The 20,031-nt window shown below is 37.2% G+C and overlaps 15 protein-coding genes and 4 pseudogenes across 15 annotated transcripts; 11 read left to right on the top strand and 8 right to left on the bottom strand.

Moving 5' to 3' along the window:
* Nucleotides 1-241: 241 nt before the first annotated feature.
* LOC149091874 (histone H4) lies at nucleotides 242-689 on the bottom strand. The gene has a single exon (XM_089258307.1). It carries the CDS (start codon nucleotides 620-622, stop codon nucleotides 311-313), a length of 312 nt encoding a protein of 103 aa, XP_089114433.1. The 5' UTR covers nucleotides 623-689; the 3' UTR covers nucleotides 242-310.
* A 245-nt stretch (nucleotides 690-934) lies between these two features.
* On the top strand, nucleotides 935-1,441 carry LOC149091873 (histone H3). Its single transcript, XM_089258372.1, has one exon. It carries the CDS (start codon nucleotides 968-970, stop codon nucleotides 1,376-1,378), a length of 411 nt encoding a protein of 136 aa, XP_089114498.1. The 5' UTR covers nucleotides 935-967; the 3' UTR covers nucleotides 1,379-1,441.
* Nucleotides 1,442-2,653: 1,212 nt separating this feature from the next.
* LOC149091872 (histone H1 pseudogene) lies at nucleotides 2,654-3,545 on the top strand (annotated as a pseudogene).
* A 389-nt stretch (nucleotides 3,546-3,934) lies between these two features.
* LOC149091871 (histone H2B) lies at nucleotides 3,935-4,405 on the bottom strand. Its single transcript, XM_089258395.1, has one exon. The coding sequence runs from the start codon at nucleotides 4,364-4,366 to the stop codon at nucleotides 3,995-3,997; it is 372 nt and encodes a 123-aa protein (XP_089114521.1). The 5' UTR covers nucleotides 4,367-4,405; the 3' UTR covers nucleotides 3,935-3,994.
* Nucleotides 4,406-4,593: 188 nt separating this feature from the next.
* Nucleotides 4,594-5,058, top strand: LOC149091870 (histone H2A). The gene has a single exon (XM_089258272.1). It carries the CDS (start codon nucleotides 4,618-4,620, stop codon nucleotides 4,990-4,992), a length of 375 nt encoding a protein of 124 aa, XP_089114398.1. The 5' UTR covers nucleotides 4,594-4,617; the 3' UTR covers nucleotides 4,993-5,058.
* A 381-nt stretch (nucleotides 5,059-5,439) lies between these two features.
* LOC149091869 (histone H4) lies at nucleotides 5,440-5,887 on the bottom strand. Its single transcript, XM_089258308.1, has one exon. It carries the CDS (start codon nucleotides 5,818-5,820, stop codon nucleotides 5,509-5,511), a length of 312 nt encoding a protein of 103 aa, XP_089114434.1. The 5' UTR covers nucleotides 5,821-5,887; the 3' UTR covers nucleotides 5,440-5,508.
* A 245-nt stretch (nucleotides 5,888-6,132) lies between these two features.
* On the top strand, nucleotides 6,133-6,639 carry LOC149091868 (histone H3). Its single transcript, XM_089258373.1, has one exon. It carries the CDS (start codon nucleotides 6,166-6,168, stop codon nucleotides 6,574-6,576), a length of 411 nt encoding a protein of 136 aa, XP_089114499.1. The 5' UTR covers nucleotides 6,133-6,165; the 3' UTR covers nucleotides 6,577-6,639.
* Nucleotides 6,640-7,851: 1,212 nt separating this feature from the next.
* LOC149091867 (histone H1 pseudogene) lies at nucleotides 7,852-8,743 on the top strand (annotated as a pseudogene).
* A 389-nt stretch (nucleotides 8,744-9,132) lies between these two features.
* LOC149091866 (histone H2B) lies at nucleotides 9,133-9,603 on the bottom strand. The gene has a single exon (XM_089258285.1). The coding sequence runs from the start codon at nucleotides 9,562-9,564 to the stop codon at nucleotides 9,193-9,195; it is 372 nt and encodes a 123-aa protein (XP_089114411.1). The 5' UTR covers nucleotides 9,565-9,603; the 3' UTR covers nucleotides 9,133-9,192.
* Nucleotides 9,604-9,791: 188 nt separating this feature from the next.
* Nucleotides 9,792-10,256, top strand: LOC149091865 (histone H2A). Its single transcript, XM_089258274.1, has one exon. It carries the CDS (start codon nucleotides 9,816-9,818, stop codon nucleotides 10,188-10,190), a length of 375 nt encoding a protein of 124 aa, XP_089114400.1. The 5' UTR covers nucleotides 9,792-9,815; the 3' UTR covers nucleotides 10,191-10,256.
* Nucleotides 10,257-10,637: 381 nt separating this feature from the next.
* Nucleotides 10,638-11,085, bottom strand: LOC149091864 (histone H4). The gene has a single exon (XM_089258309.1). It carries the CDS (start codon nucleotides 11,016-11,018, stop codon nucleotides 10,707-10,709), a length of 312 nt encoding a protein of 103 aa, XP_089114435.1. The 5' UTR covers nucleotides 11,019-11,085; the 3' UTR covers nucleotides 10,638-10,706.
* Nucleotides 11,086-11,329: 244 nt separating this feature from the next.
* LOC149091863 (histone H3) lies at nucleotides 11,330-11,837 on the top strand. The gene has a single exon (XM_089258318.1). It carries the CDS (start codon nucleotides 11,364-11,366, stop codon nucleotides 11,772-11,774), a length of 411 nt encoding a protein of 136 aa, XP_089114444.1. The 5' UTR covers nucleotides 11,330-11,363; the 3' UTR covers nucleotides 11,775-11,837.
* Nucleotides 11,838-13,022: 1,185 nt separating this feature from the next.
* Nucleotides 13,023-13,941, top strand: LOC149091862 (histone H1 pseudogene; annotated as a pseudogene).
* Nucleotides 13,942-14,330: 389 nt separating this feature from the next.
* Nucleotides 14,331-14,801, bottom strand: LOC149091861 (histone H2B). The gene has a single exon (XM_089258286.1). The coding sequence runs from the start codon at nucleotides 14,760-14,762 to the stop codon at nucleotides 14,391-14,393; it is 372 nt and encodes a 123-aa protein (XP_089114412.1). The 5' UTR covers nucleotides 14,763-14,801; the 3' UTR covers nucleotides 14,331-14,390.
* A 188-nt stretch (nucleotides 14,802-14,989) lies between these two features.
* Nucleotides 14,990-15,454, top strand: LOC149091860 (histone H2A). Its single transcript, XM_089258275.1, has one exon. It carries the CDS (start codon nucleotides 15,014-15,016, stop codon nucleotides 15,386-15,388), a length of 375 nt encoding a protein of 124 aa, XP_089114401.1. The 5' UTR covers nucleotides 14,990-15,013; the 3' UTR covers nucleotides 15,389-15,454.
* A 381-nt stretch (nucleotides 15,455-15,835) lies between these two features.
* Nucleotides 15,836-16,283, bottom strand: LOC149091859 (histone H4). The gene has a single exon (XM_089258305.1). It carries the CDS (start codon nucleotides 16,214-16,216, stop codon nucleotides 15,905-15,907), a length of 312 nt encoding a protein of 103 aa, XP_089114431.1. The 5' UTR covers nucleotides 16,217-16,283; the 3' UTR covers nucleotides 15,836-15,904.
* Nucleotides 16,284-16,527: 244 nt separating this feature from the next.
* On the top strand, nucleotides 16,528-17,035 carry LOC149091858 (histone H3). Its single transcript, XM_089258319.1, has one exon. The coding sequence runs from the start codon at nucleotides 16,562-16,564 to the stop codon at nucleotides 16,970-16,972; it is 411 nt and encodes a 136-aa protein (XP_089114445.1). The 5' UTR covers nucleotides 16,528-16,561; the 3' UTR covers nucleotides 16,973-17,035.
* A 1,185-nt stretch (nucleotides 17,036-18,220) lies between these two features.
* On the top strand, nucleotides 18,221-19,139 carry LOC149091857 (histone H1 pseudogene; annotated as a pseudogene).
* Nucleotides 19,140-19,528: 389 nt separating this feature from the next.
* Nucleotides 19,529-19,987, bottom strand: LOC149091856 (histone H2B). The gene has a single exon (XM_089258375.1). It carries the CDS (start codon nucleotides 19,958-19,960, stop codon nucleotides 19,589-19,591), a length of 372 nt encoding a protein of 123 aa, XP_089114501.1. The 5' UTR covers nucleotides 19,961-19,987; the 3' UTR covers nucleotides 19,529-19,588.
* Nucleotides 19,988-20,031: the final 44 nt, after the last annotated feature.

Below are 20,031 nucleotides of genomic sequence, written 5' to 3'. Positions count from 1 at the left end.
GCAGAAATATGTCGAAAAGTTTAAATACTGCTGGTCTGTAAATTACAAATTTTGTGTATTCTTTGAATGCATAAAATATTTGTTTTTGTGCTAATACATCTTGGTTGGATTTTGTATCCAGACATCATTGTTCGTCTGTTTTAATATATTTCGCAGTTACACTATTTTCAGTAGCAAGTTCATTAACGAAAATCGAATAGTTATTGAATTTCATATTTTATAGCTCTTTTAAGGAAATATATTGGTGGTCCTGAAAAGGACCGATTGTTGTGAAAATAAGTTGCTTGTTGTACGTTTTGTACGTCTTTTCCTAACCGCCAAAGCCGTACAGTGTACGACCTTGCCTCTTCAATGCATAGACAACATCCATGGCTGTGACTGTCTTCCTCTTGGCATGTTCAGTGTATGTGACAGCATCGCGAATAACATTTTCCAAAAAGACCTTAAGAACGCCACGGGTTTCTTCATAGATTAGTCCAGAGATTCGCTTCACGCCACCACGACGAGCTAAACGACGGATAGCTGGCTTCGTGATACCCTGGATATTATCACGCAACACTTTGCGATGACGCTTTGCACCTCCTTTACCCAAACCTTTGCCACCTTTACCACGACCAGTCATTTTTCACTTTTTTCTATATATTTATATTAGAGCACTTCACGAATGTCAGCAATAGACTGATGTGTGTAACGCAGAACCACTCCTATTTATACCGAGATATGTGAAAACTTGAGAGAGCACATAAATCCTTGCATCTCGCTCACACACTACCCTTGCAACGTCTACAACAGTACAGTAGAGCAGAGCAGAGCATAGCATAGCATAGCAAGAGCGCGAGTACGAATATATCGATCTCTTTCTAACGCACCACCAGTTTTCTATATAAGCACGGTATCTGGATTTCGCCGATCATTCATTTTGAAAGTGTGACAGTGAAAGATACAATTGTGAACCGAAGGAAGGGAAATGGCTCGTACAAAGCAGACCGCTCGCAAATCAACTGGAGGCAAGGCTCCTCGTAAGCAGTTGGCTACTAAGGCAGCACGTAAAAGTGCACCAGCTACTGGCGGTGTGAAAAAACCTCATCGCTATCGCCCTGGTACAGTAGCTCTGCGTGAAATTCGTCGTTACCAGAAGAGCACAGAATTGCTTATTCGCAAGTTGCCGTTCCAGCGTTTAGTCCGTGAAATTGCTCAGGACTTCAAGACTGACCTTCGTTTCCAGAGCTCAGCTGTAATGGCTTTACAGGAAGCTAGCGAAGCCTACTTGGTTGGCCTATTCGAAGATACAAATTTGTGCGCCATTCATGCCAAACGCGTCACGATCATGCCCAAGGACATTCAGCTGGCCAGACGTATCCGTGGCGAGCGCGCTTAAATTGCTTCGCTATTCTGTCTTGTATTTATTGCAAGCAAACATCCAACAAATCGGTCCTTTTCAGGACCACAATATTTCTAACAAGGAGATTCCTATTTTCGTTCAAACTTTTTTCAAGTTTCATTTGATCTCAAACTATAAATTGTAGGTCTCTTATAATACAATATATATATATTAAAGACAAATCTAGAAAATTACTGAAAAATACTATACATCTAAGGAAAGTATTTTATTTATTATTATTGTTTTGTCTTTAAATAGCACAATATAGCTTTTTGATTTTTTAAAATTGCATTTTTATTATAAAACGCTTAGTGTAAATTATATATTTACAGTGGTTAGCCAATTGCTTTTCAATTCAGATAAACTTATTTCTGATTGAATACAAGTAAGAATTGATCTACATATATATTTTCTTTTTTGTGTCTTGTGTCTTAACGCTGATGTATTTATTTGCGCTAAATAAATGTATCTGAAATGTTATTTTGAATATGATGGCATGAAATGATTATATGTTTGAAGTTAATAAATTCTAATTTTGTAATTTATATTTTTTTAATATATTATTAATGTTAAAAGGAAGATTTTATTTTTCTGAACGATTTATGCTTTGCTTTGGTTTAAAACGGCTATTGGTTTAGTTGAAATGATATTTAATATATAAATCTATAGAGTATGCTTATATTAATAGTTACATTTAATTAACAAATGAATGAATTATTATCTTTGAAATTGATATATAAACATTTTTATTATTAGATATTATTATTCCGAAAGATTTTTGTATTGCGTTGGATCAAAAGCATGACAGTTTTTAACGGCAAATGGTTTAGTTGAAATCAAATTTAATGTATAAATCTATAGGGTATGCTTATATTAATAGTTGCATTTAATTAACAAATTAATAAATTAATATCTTTTGAATTTATATATTCACATTTTTATTATTATCTAATTAAAAACATGGTTTTTCCAAGATAACTTATTTTGCATTCATACAAAGTTCAACTTTGAGGGGCAATTAAAAATCATGAAATAATAAAAATGTAAGTAAAAACTAACTTTATGAATTTTTCAAACATTTAAGAATAAAATTAAAAACGTATTTAGTGCGGATATCAAATTTAAACTGTTCAGAAAGACAAGTCAATAAAATGGTCATTGTAAACTCTTGCGTATCGTATATTCAATGGCACAAACATTCTCGTTCAGCCTTCCTCCTCGATTCTCATCCAAACGGGTGACCAAATTTCATGGTATTTTCGAATGAAACAAAAAGTAACAAGTTTCGTTTTGTTTATTATAAAGTGAAAAGTAAAGAAGTGAATAATACAAGATGTCTGATTCCGCAGTTGCTGTATCCGCGTCCCCTGTGACTCCACAAACAGCCCCAGCTGAGAAGAAGGTGGCCACTAAAAAGCCTGCATCTGCATCCGCATCTAAGGCAAAGAAAACAGCGGCCCCTCCAACACATCCACCAACTCAGCAGATGGTGGATTCATCGATAAAAAATCTGAAGGAACATGGAGGCTCATCCCTCTTGGCTATTAAAAAATATATCAGTGCCACTTACAAGTGCGATGCCCAGAAACTAGCTCCATTCATTAAGAAGTACCTGAAGAATTCAGTTGCGAGTGGAAAGTTGATCCAAACAAAAGGGAAGGGTGCATCTGGTTCATTTAAGCTGTCTGCATCGTCCAAAAAGGAGCCCAAGCCAAAGGCATCCTCCATAGAGAAGAAAACTAAGAAGGTAACTGCATCGGCAGCAGCCAAAAAGAAGAGTATATCTGCCACCAAAAAAGTAAAGGGTGCTGCTGATAAGAAGTTGTCGAAGGCTGTGGTGACCAAAAAGAGTACCGACAAAAAGAAAGCGGACAAAGCGAAGGCAAAAGATGCAAAGAAAGTAGGAACCATTAAAGCAAAGCCCACAACAGCAAAGGCGGCAAAGTCAAGCGCAGCAAAGCCAAAGACTCCGAAACCTAAAACTACAAGTGCTAAGCCTAAAAAGGTTGTTTCGGCAGCATCACCGAAAAAAGTAGCTGCAAAGAAGCCAAAGGCAAAAGCTGCTGCGTCCGCAACAAAGAAGTAATTTCACTTCGAAATTACTCGCCAGGGTATAAACGAATTTCAAAACTATGAAATTTGCCATTAATCAAAGTCCTTTTCAGGACTACTATTACATATTTCCAAGAGAAAAAAATACTTTCATAAACGTAACTAGGTCAATATTAAAGAAAACCATTATACCCTGATTTCCCATTTTCAATGGGTTCGGGGTAAAATAAAAGAAGGAAGGGCATATATAGACAACAAAAATGACTAGATTATATTCGATGTTAGTTCTCTTCTCTTTACGATAAAAACACAAGCAGATTTTTTGAGATAGATTTGATAGTTGTTCGTCCTGCTTAGATCAGAAGATTTCTAAAGAATATTGCCCTTTACGAAAAAAAAGAAAACACTGTTTTGAGATAGATGTGATAGTTGTTCGTTCGTTCTTGTTGGGCTTCTGTACATTTTATCACATTGAAATATTTAAAATTCTTTGAAAAGAGATTTGTGGCCCTGAAAAGGGCCTTTTGCTTTTGGATGTTTCTGCATACATCAAGCTAAGATTTACTTGGAGCTAGTGTACTTGGTTACTGCTTTGGTGCCTTCACTGACAGCGTGCTTGGCCAACTCTCCGGGCAACAGAAGACGGACTGCAGTTTGGATTTCCCGACTGGTAATCGTTGAACGTTTGTTGTAGTGTGCCAAACGAGAGGCCTCAGCAGCAATACGCTCAAAAATGTCGTTCACAAAGCTGTTCATGATACTCATTGCTTTCGACGAGATTCCAGTATCAGGATGGACCTGCTTAAGCACTTTGTAAATGTAGATGGCATAACTTTCCTTCCTCTTGCGCTTCTTCTTCTTATCATTCTTGGTAATATTCTTCTGGGCCTTGCCAGCCTTTTTGGCTGCCTTTCCACTTGTCTTAGGCGGCATTATTATTACTTTATTGTATTCACTGAAGTTCACTGTTACTCACTTTCCAGATTTCTGACATAACTGACAGTTCGGTTAAAATTTGTAGGATTTTTTGAACAACGTTTTCATGTTTGCGCACAGCAGAACTCACCCCATTTAGCTGAAAAAGTAGGCAGGTAGAAAAGTATAAGTAGACATTGTTTCGAGTTTTGGGCATTCGATTCGATTCTTGTTTGAGTGTAAAAGTGTAAAAAGATAGAATAAATATAATGTCTGGTCGCGGTAAAGGTGGAAAAGTGAAGGGAAAGGCAAAGTCGCGTTCAAACCGTGCTGGCCTACAGTTTCCCGTTGGTCGTATTCATCGGCTTCTTCGCAAGGGCAACTATGCCGAGCGTGTTGGTGCCGGTGCTCCAGTTTACTTGGCGGCCGTTATGGAATATTTGGCCGCTGAAGTTTTGGAGTTGGCTGGTAATGCAGCGCGCGACAACAAGAAGACCAGAATTATCCCTCGCCATCTGCAATTGGCCATCCGCAACGATGAGGAGTTGAATAAACTTCTTTCGGGCGTCACTATTGCCCAGGGCGGTGTGTTGCCTAACATCCAAGCGGTTCTGTTGCCTAAGAAGACCGAAAAGAAGGCTTAAACTACGAATTATTGCACATCAAAACCAAAACCAAACGTCCTTTTCAGGACGACCAAAAATACAAAAGAGATGAGATTTTTCATGTTTTAGTGTAAATAAATATAAAAACATAAGTAAACTCAAATATAGATTCAAAATATGCAGGCATCGTGACGCGGTACAAAAGTACAGTCCTTTCTTCATTTATAGTGATTCATGTTTTACAGGCAGAAATATGTCGAAAAGTTTAAATACTGCTGGTCTGTAAATTACAAATTTTGTGTATTCTTTGAATGCATAAAATATTTGTTTTTGTGCTAATACATCTTGGTTGGATTTTGTATCCAGACATCATTGTTCGTCTGTTTTAATATATTTCGCAGTTACACTATTTTCAGTAGCAAGTTCATTAACGAAAATCGAATAGTTATTGAATTTCATATTTTATAGCTCTTTTAAGGAAATATATTGGTGGTCCTGAAAAGGACCGATTGTTGTGAAAATAAGTTGCTTGTTGTACGTTTTGTACGTCTTTTCCTAACCGCCAAAGCCGTACAGTGTACGACCTTGCCTCTTCAATGCATAGACAACATCCATGGCTGTGACTGTCTTCCTCTTGGCATGTTCAGTGTATGTGACAGCATCGCGAATAACATTTTCCAAAAAGACCTTAAGAACGCCACGGGTTTCTTCATAGATTAGTCCAGAGATTCGCTTCACGCCACCACGACGAGCTAAACGACGGATAGCTGGCTTCGTGATACCCTGGATATTATCACGCAACACTTTGCGATGACGCTTTGCACCTCCTTTACCCAAACCTTTGCCACCTTTACCACGACCAGTCATTTTTCACTTTTTTCTATATATTTATATTAGAGCACTTCACGAATGTCAGCAATAGACTGATGTGTGTAACGCAGAACCACTCCTATTTATACCGAGATATGTGAAAACTTGAGAGAGCACATAAATCCTTGCATCTCGCTCACACACTACCCTTGCAACGTCTACAACAGTACAGTAGAGCAGAGCAGAGCATAGCATAGCATAGCAAGAGCGCGAGTACGAATATATCGATCTCTTTCTAACGCACCACCAGTTTTCTATATAAGCACGGTATCTGGATTTCGCCGATCATTCATTTTGAAAGTGTGACAGTGAAAGATACAATTGTGAACCGAAGGAAGGGAAATGGCTCGTACAAAGCAGACCGCTCGCAAATCAACTGGAGGCAAGGCTCCTCGTAAGCAGTTGGCTACTAAGGCAGCACGTAAAAGTGCACCAGCTACTGGCGGTGTGAAAAAACCTCATCGCTATCGCCCTGGTACAGTAGCTCTGCGTGAAATTCGTCGTTACCAGAAGAGCACAGAATTGCTTATTCGCAAGTTGCCGTTCCAGCGTTTAGTCCGTGAAATTGCTCAGGACTTCAAGACTGACCTTCGTTTCCAGAGCTCAGCTGTAATGGCTTTACAGGAAGCTAGCGAAGCCTACTTGGTTGGCCTATTCGAAGATACAAATTTGTGCGCCATTCATGCCAAACGCGTCACGATCATGCCCAAGGACATTCAGCTGGCCAGACGTATCCGTGGCGAGCGCGCTTAAATTGCTTCGCTATTCTGTCTTGTATTTATTGCAAGCAAACATCCAACAAATCGGTCCTTTTCAGGACCACAATATTTCTAACAAGGAGATTCCTATTTTCGTTCAAACTTTTTTCAAGTTTCATTTGATCTCAAACTATAAATTGTAGGTCTCTTATAATACAATATATATATATTAAAGACAAATCTAGAAAATTACTGAAAAATACTATACATCTAAGGAAAGTATTTTATTTATTATTATTGTTTTGTCTTTAAATAGCACAATATAGCTTTTTGATTTTTTAAAATTGCATTTTTATTATAAAACGCTTAGTGTAAATTATATATTTACAGTGGTTAGCCAATTGCTTTTCAATTCAGATAAACTTATTTCTGATTGAATACAAGTAAGAATTGATCTACATATATATTTTCTTTTTTGTGTCTTGTGTCTTAACGCTGATGTATTTATTTGCGCTAAATAAATGTATCTGAAATGTTATTTTGAATATGATGGCATGAAATGATTATATGTTTGAAGTTAATAAATTCTAATTTTGTAATTTATATTTTTTTAATATATTATTAATGTTAAAAGGAAGATTTTATTTTTCTGAACGATTTATGCTTTGCTTTGGTTTAAAACGGCTATTGGTTTAGTTGAAATGATATTTAATATATAAATCTATAAAGTATGCTTATATTAATAGTTACATTTAATTAACAAATGAATGAATTATTATCTTTGAAATTGATATATAAACATTTTTATTATTAGATATTATTATTCCGAAAGATTTTTGTATTGCGTTGGATCAAAAGCATGACAGTTTTTAACGGCAAATGGTTTAGTTGAAATCAAATTTAATGTATAAATCTATAGGGTATGCTTATATTAATAGTTGCATTTAATTAACAAATTAATAAATTAATATCTTTTGAATTTATATATTCACATTTTTATTATTATCTAATTAAAAACATGGTTTTTCCAAGATAACTTATTTTGCATTCATACAAAGTTCAACTTTGAGGGGCAATTAAAAATCATGAAATAATAAAAATGTAAGTAAAAACTAACTTTATGAATTTTTCAAACATTTAAGAATAAAATTAAAAACGTATTTAGTGCGGATATCAAATTTAAACTGTTCAGAAAGACAAGTCAATAAAATGGTCATTGTAAACTCTTGCGTATCGTATATTCAATGGCACAAACATTCTCGTTCAGCCTTCCTCCTCGATTCTCATCCAAACGGGTGACCAAATTTCATGGTATTTTCGAATGAAACAAAAAGTAACAAGTTTCGTTTTGTTTATTATAAAGTGAAAAGTAAAGAAGTGAATAATACAAGATGTCTGATTCCGCAGTTGCTGTATCCGCGTCCCCTGTGACTCCACAAACAGCCCCAGCTGAGAAGAAGGTGGCCACTAAAAAGCCTGCATCTGCATCCGCATCTAAGGCAAAGAAAACAGCGGCCCCTCCAACACATCCACCAACTCAGCAGATGGTGGATGCATCGATAAAAAATCTGAAGGAACGTGGAGGCTCATCCCTCTTGGCTATTAAAAAATATATCAGTGCCACTTACAAGTGCGATGCCCAGAAACTAGCTCCATTCATTAAGAAGTACCTGAAGAATTCAGTTGCGAGTGGAAAGTTGATCCAAACAAAAGGGAAGGGTGCATCTGGTTCATTTAAGCTGTCTGCATCGTCCAAAAAGGAGCCCAAGCCAAAGGCATCCTCCATAGAGAAGAAAACTAAGAAGGTAACTGCATCGGCAGCAGCCAAAAAGAAGAGTATATCTGCCACCAAAAAAGTAAAGGGTGCTGCTGATAAGAAGTTGTCGAAGGCTGTGGTGACCAAAAAGAGTACCGACAAAAAGAAAGCGGACAAAGCGAAGGCAAAAGATGCAAAGAAAGTAGGAACCATTAAAGCAAAGCCCACAACAGCAAAGGCGGCAAAGTCAAGCGCAGCAAAGCCAAAGACTCCGAAACCTAAAACTACAAGTGCTAAGCCTAAAAAGGTTGTTTCGGCAGCATCACCGAAAAAAGTAGCTGCAAAGAAGCCAAAGGCAAAAGCTGCTGCGTCCGCAACAAAGAAGTAATTTCACTTCGAAATTACTCGCCAGGGTATAAACGAATTTCAAAACTATGAAATTTGCCATTAATCAAAGTCCTTTTCAGGACTACTATTACATATTTCCAAGAGAAAAAAATACTTTCATAAACGTAACTAGGTCAATATTAAAGAAAACCATTATACCCTGATTTCCCATTTTCAATGGGTTCAGGGTAAAATAAAAGAAGGAAGGGCATATATAGACAACAAAAATGACTAGATTATATTCGATGTTAGTTCTCTTCTCTTTACGATAAAAACACAAGCAGATTTTTTGAGATAGATTTGATAGTTGTTCGTCCTGCTTAGATCAGAAGATTTCTAAAGAATATTGCCCTTTACGAAAAAAAAGAAAACACTGTTTTGAGATAGATGTGATAGTTGTTCGTTCGTTCTTGTTGGTCTTCTGTACATTTTATCACATTGAAATATTTAAAATTCTTTGAAAAGAGATTTGTGGCCCTGAAAAGGGCCTTTTGCTTTTGGATGTTTCTGCATACATCAAGCTAAGATTTACTTGGAGCTAGTGTACTTGGTTACTGCTTTGGTGCCTTCACTGACAGCGTGCTTGGCCAACTCTCCGGGCAACAGAAGACGGACTGCAGTTTGGATTTCCCGACTGGTAATCGTTGAACGTTTGTTGTAGTGTGCCAAACGAGAGGCCTCAGCAGCAATACGCTCAAAAATGTCGTTCACAAAGCTGTTCATGATGCTCATTGCTTTCGACGAGATTCCAGTATCAGGATGGACCTGCTTAAGCACTTTGTAAATGTAGATGGCATAACTTTCCTTCCTCTTGCGCTTCTTCTTCTTATCATTCTTGGTAATATTCTTCTGGGCCTTGCCAGCCTTTTTGGCTGCCTTTCCACTTGTCTTAGGCGGCATTATTATTACTTTATTGTATTCACTGAAGTTCACTGTTACTCACTTTCCAGATTTCTGACATAACTGACAGTTCGGTTAAAATTTGTAGGATTTTTTGAACAACGTTTTCATGTTTGCGCACAGCAGAACTCACCCCATTTAGCTGAAAAAGTAGGCAGGTAGAAAAGTATAAGTAGACATTGTTTCGAGTTTTGGGCATTCGATTCGATTCTTGTTTGAGTGTAAAAGTGTAAAAAGATAGAATAAATATAATGTCTGGTCGCGGTAAAGGTGGAAAAGTGAAGGGAAAGGCAAAGTCGCGTTCAAACCGTGCTGGCCTACAGTTTCCCGTTGGTCGTATTCATCGGCTTCTTCGCAAGGGCAACTATGCCGAGCGTGTTGGTGCCGGTGCTCCAGTTTACTTGGCGGCCGTTATGGAATATTTGGCCGCTGAAGTTTTGGAGTTGGCTGGTAATGCAGCGCGCGACAACAAGAAGACCAGAATTATCCCTCGCCATCTGCAATTGGCCATCCGCAACGATGAGGAGTTGAATAAACTTCTTTCGGGCGTCACTATTGCCCAGGGCGGTGTGTTGCCTAACATCCAAGCGGTTCTGTTGCCTAAGAAGACCGAAAAGAAGGCTTAAACTACGAATTATTGCACATCAAAACCAAAACCAAACGTCCTTTTCAGGACGACCAAAAATACAAAAGAGATGAGATTTTTCATGTTTTAGTGTAAATAAATATAAAAACATAAGTAAACTCAAATATAGATTCAAAATATGCAGGCATCGTGACGCGGTACAAAAGTACAGTCCTTTCTTCATTTATAGTGATTCATGTTTTACAGGCAGAAATATGTCGAAAAGTTTAAATACTGCTGGTCTGTAAATTACAAATTTTGTGTATTCTTTGAATGCATAAAATATTTGTTTTTGTGCTAATACATCTTGGTTGGATTTTGTATCCAGACATCATTGTTCGTCTGTTTTAATATATTTCGCAGTTACACTATTTTCAGTAGCAAGTTCATTAACGAAAATCGAATAGTTATTGAATTTCATATTTTATAGCTCTTTTAAGGAAATATATTGGTGGTCCTGAAAAGGACCGATTGTTGTGAAAATAAGTTGCTTGTTGTACGTTTTGTACGTCTTTTCCTAACCGCCAAAGCCGTACAGTGTACGACCTTGCCTCTTCAATGCATAGACAACATCCATGGCTGTGACTGTCTTCCTCTTGGCATGTTCAGTGTATGTGACAGCATCGCGAATAACATTTTCCAAAAAGACCTTAAGAACGCCACGGGTTTCTTCATAGATTAGTCCAGAGATTCGCTTCACGCCACCACGACGAGCTAAACGACGGATAGCTGGCTTCGTGATACCCTGGATATTATCACGCAACACTTTGCGATGACGCTTTGCACCTCCTTTACCCAAACCTTTGCCACCTTTACCACGACCAGTCATTTTTCACTTTTTTCTATATATTTATATTAGAGCACTTCACGAATGTCAGCAATAGACTGATGTGTGTAACGCAGAACCACTCCTATTTATACCGAGATATGTGAAAACTTGAGAGAGCACATAAATCCTTGCATCTCGCTCACACACTACCCTTGCAACGTCTACAACAGTACAGTAGAGCAGAGCAGAGCATAGCATAGCATAGCAAGAGCGCGAGTACGAATATATCGATCTCTTTCTAACGCACCACCAGTTTTCTATATAAGCACGGTATCTGGATTTCGCCGATCATTCATTTTGAAAGTGTGACAGTGAAAGATACAATTGTGAACCGAAGGAAGGAAAATGGCTCGTACAAAGCAGACCGCTCGCAAATCAACTGGAGGCAAGGCTCCTCGTAAGCAGTTGGCTACTAAGGCAGCACGTAAAAGTGCACCAGCTACTGGCGGTGTGAAAAAACCTCATCGCTATCGCCCTGGTACAGTTGCCCTGCGTGAAATTCGTCGTTACCAGAAGAGCACAGAATTGCTTATTCGCAAGTTGCCGTTCCAGCGTTTAGTCCGTGAAATTGCTCAGGACTTCAAGACTGACCTTCGTTTCCAGAGCTCAGCTGTAATGGCTTTACAGGAAGCTAGCGAAGCCTACTTGGTTGGCCTATTCGAAGATACAAATTTGTGCGCCATTCATGCCAAACGCGTCACGATCATGCCCAAGGACATTCAGCTGGCCAGACGTATCCGTGGCGAGCGCGCTTAAATTGCTTCGCTATTCTGTCTTGTATTTATTGCAAGCAAACATCCAACAAATCGGTCCTTTTCAGGACCACAATATTTCTAACAAGGAGATTCCTATTTTCGTTCAAACTTTTTTCAAGTTTCATTTGATCTCAAACTATAAATTGTAGGTCTCTTATAATACAATATATATATATTAAAGACAAATCTAGAAAATTACTGAAAAATACTATACATCTAAGGAAAGTATTTTATTTATTATTATTGTTTTGTCTTTAAATAGCACAATATAGCTTTTTGATTTTTTAAAATTGCATTTTTATTATAAAACGCTTAGTGTAAATTATATATTTACAGTGGTTAGCCAATTGCTTTTCAATTCAGATAAACTTATTTCTGATTGAATACAAGTAAGAATTGATCTACATATATATTTTCTTTTTTGTGCCTTGTGTCTTAACGCTGATGTATTTATTTGCGCTAAATAAATGTATCTGAAATGTTATTTTGAATATGATGGCATGAAATGATTATATGTTTGAAGTTAATAAATTCTAATTTTGTAATTTATATTTTTTTAATATATTATTAATGTTAAAAGGAAGATTTTATTTTTCTGAACTATTTATGCATTGCTTTGGTTTAAAACGGCTATTGGTTTAGTTGAAATGATATTTAATATATAAATCTATAAAGTATGCTTATATTAATAGTTACATTTAATTAACAAATGAATGAATTATTATCTTTGAAATTGATATATAAACATTTTTATTATTAGATATTATTATTCCGAAAGATTTTTGTATTGCGTTGGATCAAAAGCATGCCAGTTTTTAACGGCAAATGGTTTAGTTGAAATCAAATTTAATGTATAAATCTATAGGGTATGCTTATATTAATAGTTGCATTTAATTAACAAATTAATAAATTAATATCTTTTGAATTTATATATTCACATTTTTATTATTATCTAATTAAAAACATGGTTTTTCCAAGATAACTTATTTTGCATTCATACAAAGTTCAACTTTGAGGGGCAATTAAAAATCATGAAATAATAAAAATGTAAGTAAAAACTAACTTTATGAATTTTTCAAACATTTAAGAATAAAATTAAAAACGTATTTAGTGCGGATATCAAATTTAAACTGTTCAGAAAGACAAGTCAATAAAATGGTCATTGTAAACTCTTGCGTATCGTATATTCAATGGCACAAACATTCTCGTTCAGCCTTCCTCCTCGATTCTCATCCAAACGGGTGACCAAATTTCATGGTATTTTCGAATGAAACAAAAAGTAACACGTTTCGTTTTGTTTATTATAAAGTGAAAAGTAAAGAAGTGAATAATACAAGATGTCTGATTCCGCAGTTGCTGTATCCGCGTCCCCTGTGACTCCACAAACAGCCCCAGCTGAGAAGAAGGTGGCCACTAAAAAGCCTGCATCTGCATCCGCATCTAAGGCAAAGAAAACAGCGGCCCCTCCAACACATCCACCAACTCAGCAGATGGTGGATGCATCGATAAAAAATCTGAAGGAACGTGGAGGCTCATCCCTCTTGGCTATTAAAAAATATATCAGTGCCACTTACAAGTGCGATGCCCAGAAACTAGCTCCATTCATTAAGAAGTACCTGAAGAATTCAGTTGCGAGTGGAAAGTTGATCCAAACAAAAGGGAAGGGTGCATCTGGTTCATTTAAGCTGTCTGCATCGTCCAAAAAGGAGCCCAAGCCAAAGGCATCCTCCATAGAGAAGAAAACTAAGAAGGTAACTGCATCGGCAGCAGCCAAAAAGAAGAGTATATCTGCCACCAAAAAAGTAAAGGGTGCTGCTGATAAGAAGTTGTCGAAGGCTGTGGTGACCAAAAAGAGTACCGACAAAAAGAAAGCGGACAAAGCGAAGGCAAAAGATGCAAAGAAAGTAGGAACCATTAAAGCAAAGCCCACAACAGCAAAGGCGGCAAAGTCAAGCGCAGCAAAGCCAAAGACTCCGAAACCTAAAACTACAAGTGCTAAGCCTAAAAAGGTTGTTTCGGCAGCATCACCGAAAAAAGTAGCTGCAAAGAAGCCAAAGGCAAAAGCTGCTGCGTCCGCAACAAAGAAGTAATTTCACTTCGAAATTACTCGCCAGGGTATAAACGAATTTCAAAACTATGAAATTTGCCATTAATCAAAGTCCTTTTCAGGACTACTATTACATATTTCCAAGAGAAAAAAATACTTTCATAAACGTAACTAGGTCAATATTAAAGAAAACCATTATACCCTGATTTCCCATTTTCAATGGGTTCGGGGTAAAATAAAAGAAGGAAGGGCATATATAGACAACAAAAATGACTAGATTATATTCGATGTTAGTTCTCTTCTCTTTACGATAAAAACACAAGCAGATTTTTTGAGATAGATTTGATAGTTGTTCGTCCTGCTCAGATCAGAAGATTTCTAAAGAATATTGCCCTTTACGAAAAAAAAGAAAACACTGTTTTGAGATAGATGTGATAGTTGTTCGTTCGTTCTTGTTGGTCTTCTGTACATTTTATCACATTGAAATATTTAAAATTCTTTGAAAAGAGATTTGTGGCCCTGAAAAGGGCCTTTTGCTTTTGGATGTTTCTGCATACATCAAGCTAAGATTTACTTGGAGCTAGTGTACTTGGTTACTGCTTTGGTGCCTTCACTGACAGCGTGCTTGGCCAACTCTCCGGGCAACAGAAGACGGACTGCAGTTTGGATTTCCCGACTGGTAATCGTTGAACGTTTGTTGTAGTGTGCCAAACGAGAGGCCTCAGCAGCAATACGCTCAAAAATGTCGTTCACAAAGCTGTTCATGATGCTCATTGCTTTCGACGAGATTCCAGTATCAGGATGGACCTGCTTAAGCACTTTGTAAATGTAGATGGCATAACTTTCCTTCCTCTTGCGCTTCTTCTTCTTATCATTCTTGGTAATATTCTTCTGGGCCTTGCCAGCCTTTTTGGCTGCCTTTCCACTTGTCTTAGGCGGCATTATTATTACTTTATTGTATTCACTGAAGTTCACTGTTACTCACTTTCCAGATTTCTGACATAACTGACAGTTCGGTTAAAATTTGTAGGATTTTTTGAACAACGTTTTCATGTTTGCGCACAGCAGAACTCACCCCATTTAGCTGAAAAAGTAGGCAGGTAGAAAAGTATAAGTAGACATTGTTTCGAGTTTTGGGCATTCGATTCGATTCTTGTTTGAGTGTAAAAGTGTAAAAAGATAGAATAAATATAATGTCTGGTCGCGGTAAAGGTGGAAAAGTGAAGGGAAAGGCAAAGTCGCGTTCAAACCGTGCTGGCCTACAGTTTCCCGTTGGTCGTATTCATCGGCTTCTTCGCAAGGGCAACTATGCCGAGCGTGTTGGTGCCGGTGCTCCAGTTTACTTGGCGGCCGTTATGGAATATTTGGCCGCTGAAGTTTTGGAGTTGGCTGGTAATGCAGCGCGCGACAACAAGAAGACCAGAATTATCCCTCGCCATCTGCAATTGGCCATCCGCAACGATGAGGAGTTGAATAAACTTCTTTCGGGCGTCACTATTGCCCAGGGCGGTGTGTTGCCTAACATCCAAGCGGTTCTGTTGCCTAAGAAGACCGAAAAGAAGGCTTAAACTACGAATTATTGCACATCAAAACCAAAACCAAACGTCCTTTTCAGGACGACCAAAAATACAAAAGAGATGAGATTTTTCATGTTTTAGTGTAAATAAATATAAAAACATAAGTAAACTCAAATATAGATTCAAAATATGCAGGCATCGTGACGCGGTACAAAAGTACAGTCCTTTCTTCATTTATAGTGATTCATGTTTTACAGGCAGAAATATGTCGAAAAGTTTAAATACTGCTGGTCTGTAAATTACAAATTTTGTGTATTCTTTGAATGCATAAAATATTTGTTTTTGTGCTAATACATCTTGGTTGGATTTTGTATCCAGACATCATTGTTCGTCTGTTTTAATATATTTCGCAGTTACACTATTTTCAGTAGCAAGTTCATTAACGAAAATCGAATAGTTATTGAATTTCATATTTTATAGCTCTTTTAAGGAAATATATTGGTGGTCCTGAAAAGGACCGATTGTTGTGAAAATAAGTTGCTTGTTGTACGTTTTGTACGTCTTTTCCTAACCGCCAAAGCCGTACAGTGTACGACCTTGCCTCTTCAATGCATAGACAACATCCATGGCTGTGACTGTCTTCCTCTTGGCATGTTCAGTGTATGTGACAGCATCGCGAATAACATTTTCCAAAAAGACCTTAAGAACGCCACGGGTTTCTTCATAGATTAGTCCAGAGATTCGCTTCACGCCACCACGACGAGCTAAACGACGGATAGCTGGCTTCGTGATACCCTGGATATTATCACGCAACACTTTGCGATGACGCTTTGCACCTCCTTTACCCAAACCTTTGCCACCTTTACCACGACCAGTCATTTTTCACTTTTTTCTATATATTTATATTAGAGCACTTCACGAATGTCAGCAATAGACTGATGTGTGTAACGCAGAACCACTCCTATTTATACCGAGATATGTGAAAACTTGAGAGAGCACATAAATCCTTGCATCTCGCTCACACACTACCCTTGCAACGTCTACAACAGTACAGTAGAGCAGAGCAGAGCATAGCATAGCATAGCAAGAGCGCGAGTACGAATATATCGATCTCTTTCTAACGCACCACCAGTTTTCTATATAAGCACGGTATCTGGATTTCGCCGATCATTCATTTTGAAAGTGTGACAGTGAAAGATACAATTGTGAACCGAAGGAAGGAAAATGGCTCGTACAAAGCAGACCGCTCGCAAATCAACTGGAGGCAAGGCTCCTCGTAAGCAGTTGGCTACTAAGGCAGCACGTAAAAGTGCACCAGCTACTGGCGGTGTGAAAAAACCTCATCGCTATCGCCCTGGTACAGTTGCCCTGCGTGAAATTCGTCGTTACCAGAAGAGCACAGAATTGCTTATTCGCAAGTTGCCGTTCCAGCGTTTAGTCCGTGAAATTGCTCAGGACTTCAAGACTGACCTTCGTTTCCAGAGCTCAGCTGTAATGGCTTTACAGGAAGCTAGCGAAGCCTACTTGGTTGGCCTATTCGAAGATACAAATTTGTGCGCCATTCATGCCAAACGCGTCACGATCATGCCCAAGGACATTCAGCTGGCCAGACGTATCCGTGGCGAGCGCGCTTAAATTGCTTCGCTATTCTGTCTTGTATTTATTGCAAGCAAACATCCAACAAATCGGTCCTTTTCAGGACCACAATATTTCTAACAAGGAGATTCCTATTTTCGTTCAAACTTTTTTCAAGTTTCATTTGATCTCAAACTATAAATTGTAGGTCTCTTATAATACAATATATATATATTAAAGACAAATCTAGAAAATTACTGAAAAATACTATACATCTAAGGAAAGTATTTTATTTATTATTATTGTTTTGTCTTTAAATAGCACAATATAGCTTTTTGATTTTTTAAAATTGCATTTTTATTATAAAACGCTTAGTGTAAATTATATATTTACAGTGGTTAGCCAATTGCTTTTCAATTCAGATAAACTTATTTCTGATTGAATACAAGTAAGAATTGATCTACATATATATTTTCTTTTTTGTGCCTTGTGTCTTAACGCTGATGTATTTATTTGCGCTAAATAAATGTATCTGAAATGTTATTTTGAATATGATGGCATGAAATGATTATATGTTTGAAGTTAATAAATTCTAATTTTGTAATTTATATTTTTTTAATATATTATTAATGTTAAAAGGAAGATTTTATTTTTCTGAACTATTTATGCATTGCTTTGGTTTAAAACGGCTATTGGTTTAGTTGAAATGATATTTAATATATAAATCTATAAAGTATGCTTATATTAATAGTTACATTTAATTAACAAATGAATGAATTATTATCTTTGAAATTGATATATAAACATTTTTATTATTAGATATTATTATTCCGAAAGATTTTTGTATTGCGTTGGATCAAAAGCATGCCAGTTTTTAACGGCAAATGGTTTAGTTGAAATCAAATTTAATGTATAAATCTATAGGGTATGCTTATATTAATAGTTGCATTTAATTAACAAATTAATAAATTAATATCTTTTGAATTTATATATTCACATTTTTATTATTATCTAATTAAAAACATGGTTTTTCCAAGATAACTTATTTTGCATTCATACAAAGTTCAACTTTGAGGGGCAATTAAAAATCATGAAATAATAAAAATGTAAGTAAAAACTAACTTTATGAATTTTTCAAACATTTAAGAATAAAATTAAAAACGTATTTAGTGCGGATATCAAATTTAAACTGTTCAGAAAGACAAGTCAATAAAATGGTCATTGTAAACTCTTGCGTATCGTATATTCAATGGCACAAACATTCTCGTTCAGCCTTCCTCCTCGATTCTCATCCAAACGGGTGACCAAATTTCATGGTATTTTCGAATGAAACAAAAAGTAACACGTTTCGTTTTGTTTATTATAAAGTGAAAAGTAAAGAAGTGAATAATACAAGATGTCTGATTCCGCAGTTGCTGTATCCGCGTCCCCTGTGACTCCACAAACAGCCCCAGCTGAGAAGAAGGTGGCCACTAAAAAGCCTGCATCTGCATCCGCATCTAAGGCAAAGAAAACAGCGGCCCCTCCAACACATCCACCAACTCAGCAGATGGTGGATGCATCGATAAAAAATCTGAAGGAACGTGGAGGCTCATCCCTCTTGGCTATTAAAAAATATATCAGTGCCACTTACAAGTGCGATGCCCAGAAACTAGCTCCATTCATTAAGAAGTACCTGAAGAATTCAGTTGCGAGTGGAAAGTTGATCCAAACAAAAGGGAAGGGTGCATCTGGTTCATTTAAGCTGTCTGCATCGTCCAAAAAGGAGCCCAAGCCAAAGGCATCCTCCATAGAGAAGAAAACTAAGAAGGTAACTGCATCGGCAGCAGCCAAAAAGAAGAGTATATCTGCCACCAAAAAAGTAAAGGGTGCTGCTGATAAGAAGTTGTCGAAGGCTGTGGTGACCAAAAAGAGTACCGACAAAAAGAAAGCGGACAAAGCGAAGGCAAAAGATGCAAAGAAAGTAGGAACCATTAAAGCAAAGCCCACAACAGCAAAGGCGGCAAAGTCAAGCGCAGCAAAGCCAAAGACTCCGAAACCTAAAACTACAAGTGCTAAGCCTAAAAAGGTTGTTTCGGCAGCATCACCGAAAAAAGTAGCTGCAAAGAAGCCAAAGGCAAAAGCTGCTGCGTCCGCAACAAAGAAGTAATTTCACTTCGAAATTACTCGCCAGGGTATAAACGAATTTCAAAACTATGAAATTTGCCATTAATCAAAGTCCTTTTCAGGACTACTATTACATATTTCCAAGAGAAAAAAATACTTTCATAAACGTAACTAGGTCAATATTAAACAAAACCATTATACCCTGATTTCCCATTTTCAATGGGTTCAGGGTAAAATAAAAGAAGGAAGGGCATATATAGACAACAAAAATGACTAGATTATATTCGATGTTAGTTCTCTTCTCTTTACGATAAAAACACAAGCAGATTTTTTGAGATAGATTTGATAGTTGTTCGTCCTGCTCAGATCAGAAGATTTCTAAAGAATATTGCCCTTTACGAAAAAAAAGAAAACACTGTTTTGAGATAGATGTGATAGTTGTTCGTTCGTTCTTGTTGGTCTTCTGTACATTTTATCACATTGAAATATTTAAAATTCTTTGAAAAGAGATTTGTGGCCCTGAAAAGGGCCTTTTGCTTTTGGATGTTTCTGCATACATCAAGCTAAGATTTACTTGGAGCTAGTGTACTTGGTTACTGCTTTGGTGCCTTCACTGACAGCGTGCTTGGCCAACTCTCCGGGCAACAGAAGACGGACTGCAGTTTGGATTTCCCGACTGGTAATCGTTGAACGTTTGTTGTAGTGTGCCAAACGAGAGGCCTCAGCAGCAATACGCTCAAAAATGTCGTTCACAAAGCTGTTCATGATGCTCATTGCTTTCGACGAGATTCCAGTATCAGGATGGACCTGCTTAAGCACTTTGTAAATGTAGATGGCATAACTTTCCTTCCTCTTGCGCTTCTTCTTCTTATCATTCTTGGTAATATTCTTCTGGGCCTTGCCAGCCTTTTTGGCTGCCTTTCCACTTGTCTTAGGCGGCATTATTAAACTTTATTGTATTCACTGAAGTTCACTGTTACTCACTTTCCAGATTTCTGACATAACTGACAGTT

Source organism: Drosophila navojoa, chromosome 3 (assembly GCF_054131105.1).
Source record: "Drosophila navojoa isolate 15081-1374.11 chromosome 3, UAZ_NAV_1.0, whole genome shotgun sequence".
Classification (NCBI taxonomy): domain Eukaryota; kingdom Metazoa; phylum Arthropoda; class Insecta; order Diptera; family Drosophilidae; genus Drosophila; species Drosophila navojoa.
This window is presented reverse-complemented; position numbering and strand designations above follow the sequence as displayed.

Coding starts and splice junctions, on each gene's coding strand:
- LOC149091874 (XM_089258307.1), bottom strand. CDS start 622: ATGACTGGTCGTGGTAAAGGTGGCAAAGGTTTGGGTAAAGGAGGTGCA.
- LOC149091873 (XM_089258372.1), top strand. CDS start 968: ATGGCTCGTACAAAGCAGACCGCTCGCAAATCAACTGGAGGCAAGGCT.
- LOC149091871 (XM_089258395.1), bottom strand. CDS start 4,366: ATGCCGCCTAAGACAAGTGGAAAGGCAGCCAAAAAGGCTGGCAAGGCC.
- LOC149091870 (XM_089258272.1), top strand. CDS start 4,618: ATGTCTGGTCGCGGTAAAGGTGGAAAAGTGAAGGGAAAGGCAAAGTCG.
- LOC149091869 (XM_089258308.1), bottom strand. CDS start 5,820: ATGACTGGTCGTGGTAAAGGTGGCAAAGGTTTGGGTAAAGGAGGTGCA.
- LOC149091868 (XM_089258373.1), top strand. CDS start 6,166: ATGGCTCGTACAAAGCAGACCGCTCGCAAATCAACTGGAGGCAAGGCT.
- LOC149091866 (XM_089258285.1), bottom strand. CDS start 9,564: ATGCCGCCTAAGACAAGTGGAAAGGCAGCCAAAAAGGCTGGCAAGGCC.
- LOC149091865 (XM_089258274.1), top strand. CDS start 9,816: ATGTCTGGTCGCGGTAAAGGTGGAAAAGTGAAGGGAAAGGCAAAGTCG.
- LOC149091864 (XM_089258309.1), bottom strand. CDS start 11,018: ATGACTGGTCGTGGTAAAGGTGGCAAAGGTTTGGGTAAAGGAGGTGCA.
- LOC149091863 (XM_089258318.1), top strand. CDS start 11,364: ATGGCTCGTACAAAGCAGACCGCTCGCAAATCAACTGGAGGCAAGGCT.
- LOC149091861 (XM_089258286.1), bottom strand. CDS start 14,762: ATGCCGCCTAAGACAAGTGGAAAGGCAGCCAAAAAGGCTGGCAAGGCC.
- LOC149091860 (XM_089258275.1), top strand. CDS start 15,014: ATGTCTGGTCGCGGTAAAGGTGGAAAAGTGAAGGGAAAGGCAAAGTCG.
- LOC149091859 (XM_089258305.1), bottom strand. CDS start 16,216: ATGACTGGTCGTGGTAAAGGTGGCAAAGGTTTGGGTAAAGGAGGTGCA.
- LOC149091858 (XM_089258319.1), top strand. CDS start 16,562: ATGGCTCGTACAAAGCAGACCGCTCGCAAATCAACTGGAGGCAAGGCT.
- LOC149091856 (XM_089258375.1), bottom strand. CDS start 19,960: ATGCCGCCTAAGACAAGTGGAAAGGCAGCCAAAAAGGCTGGCAAGGCC.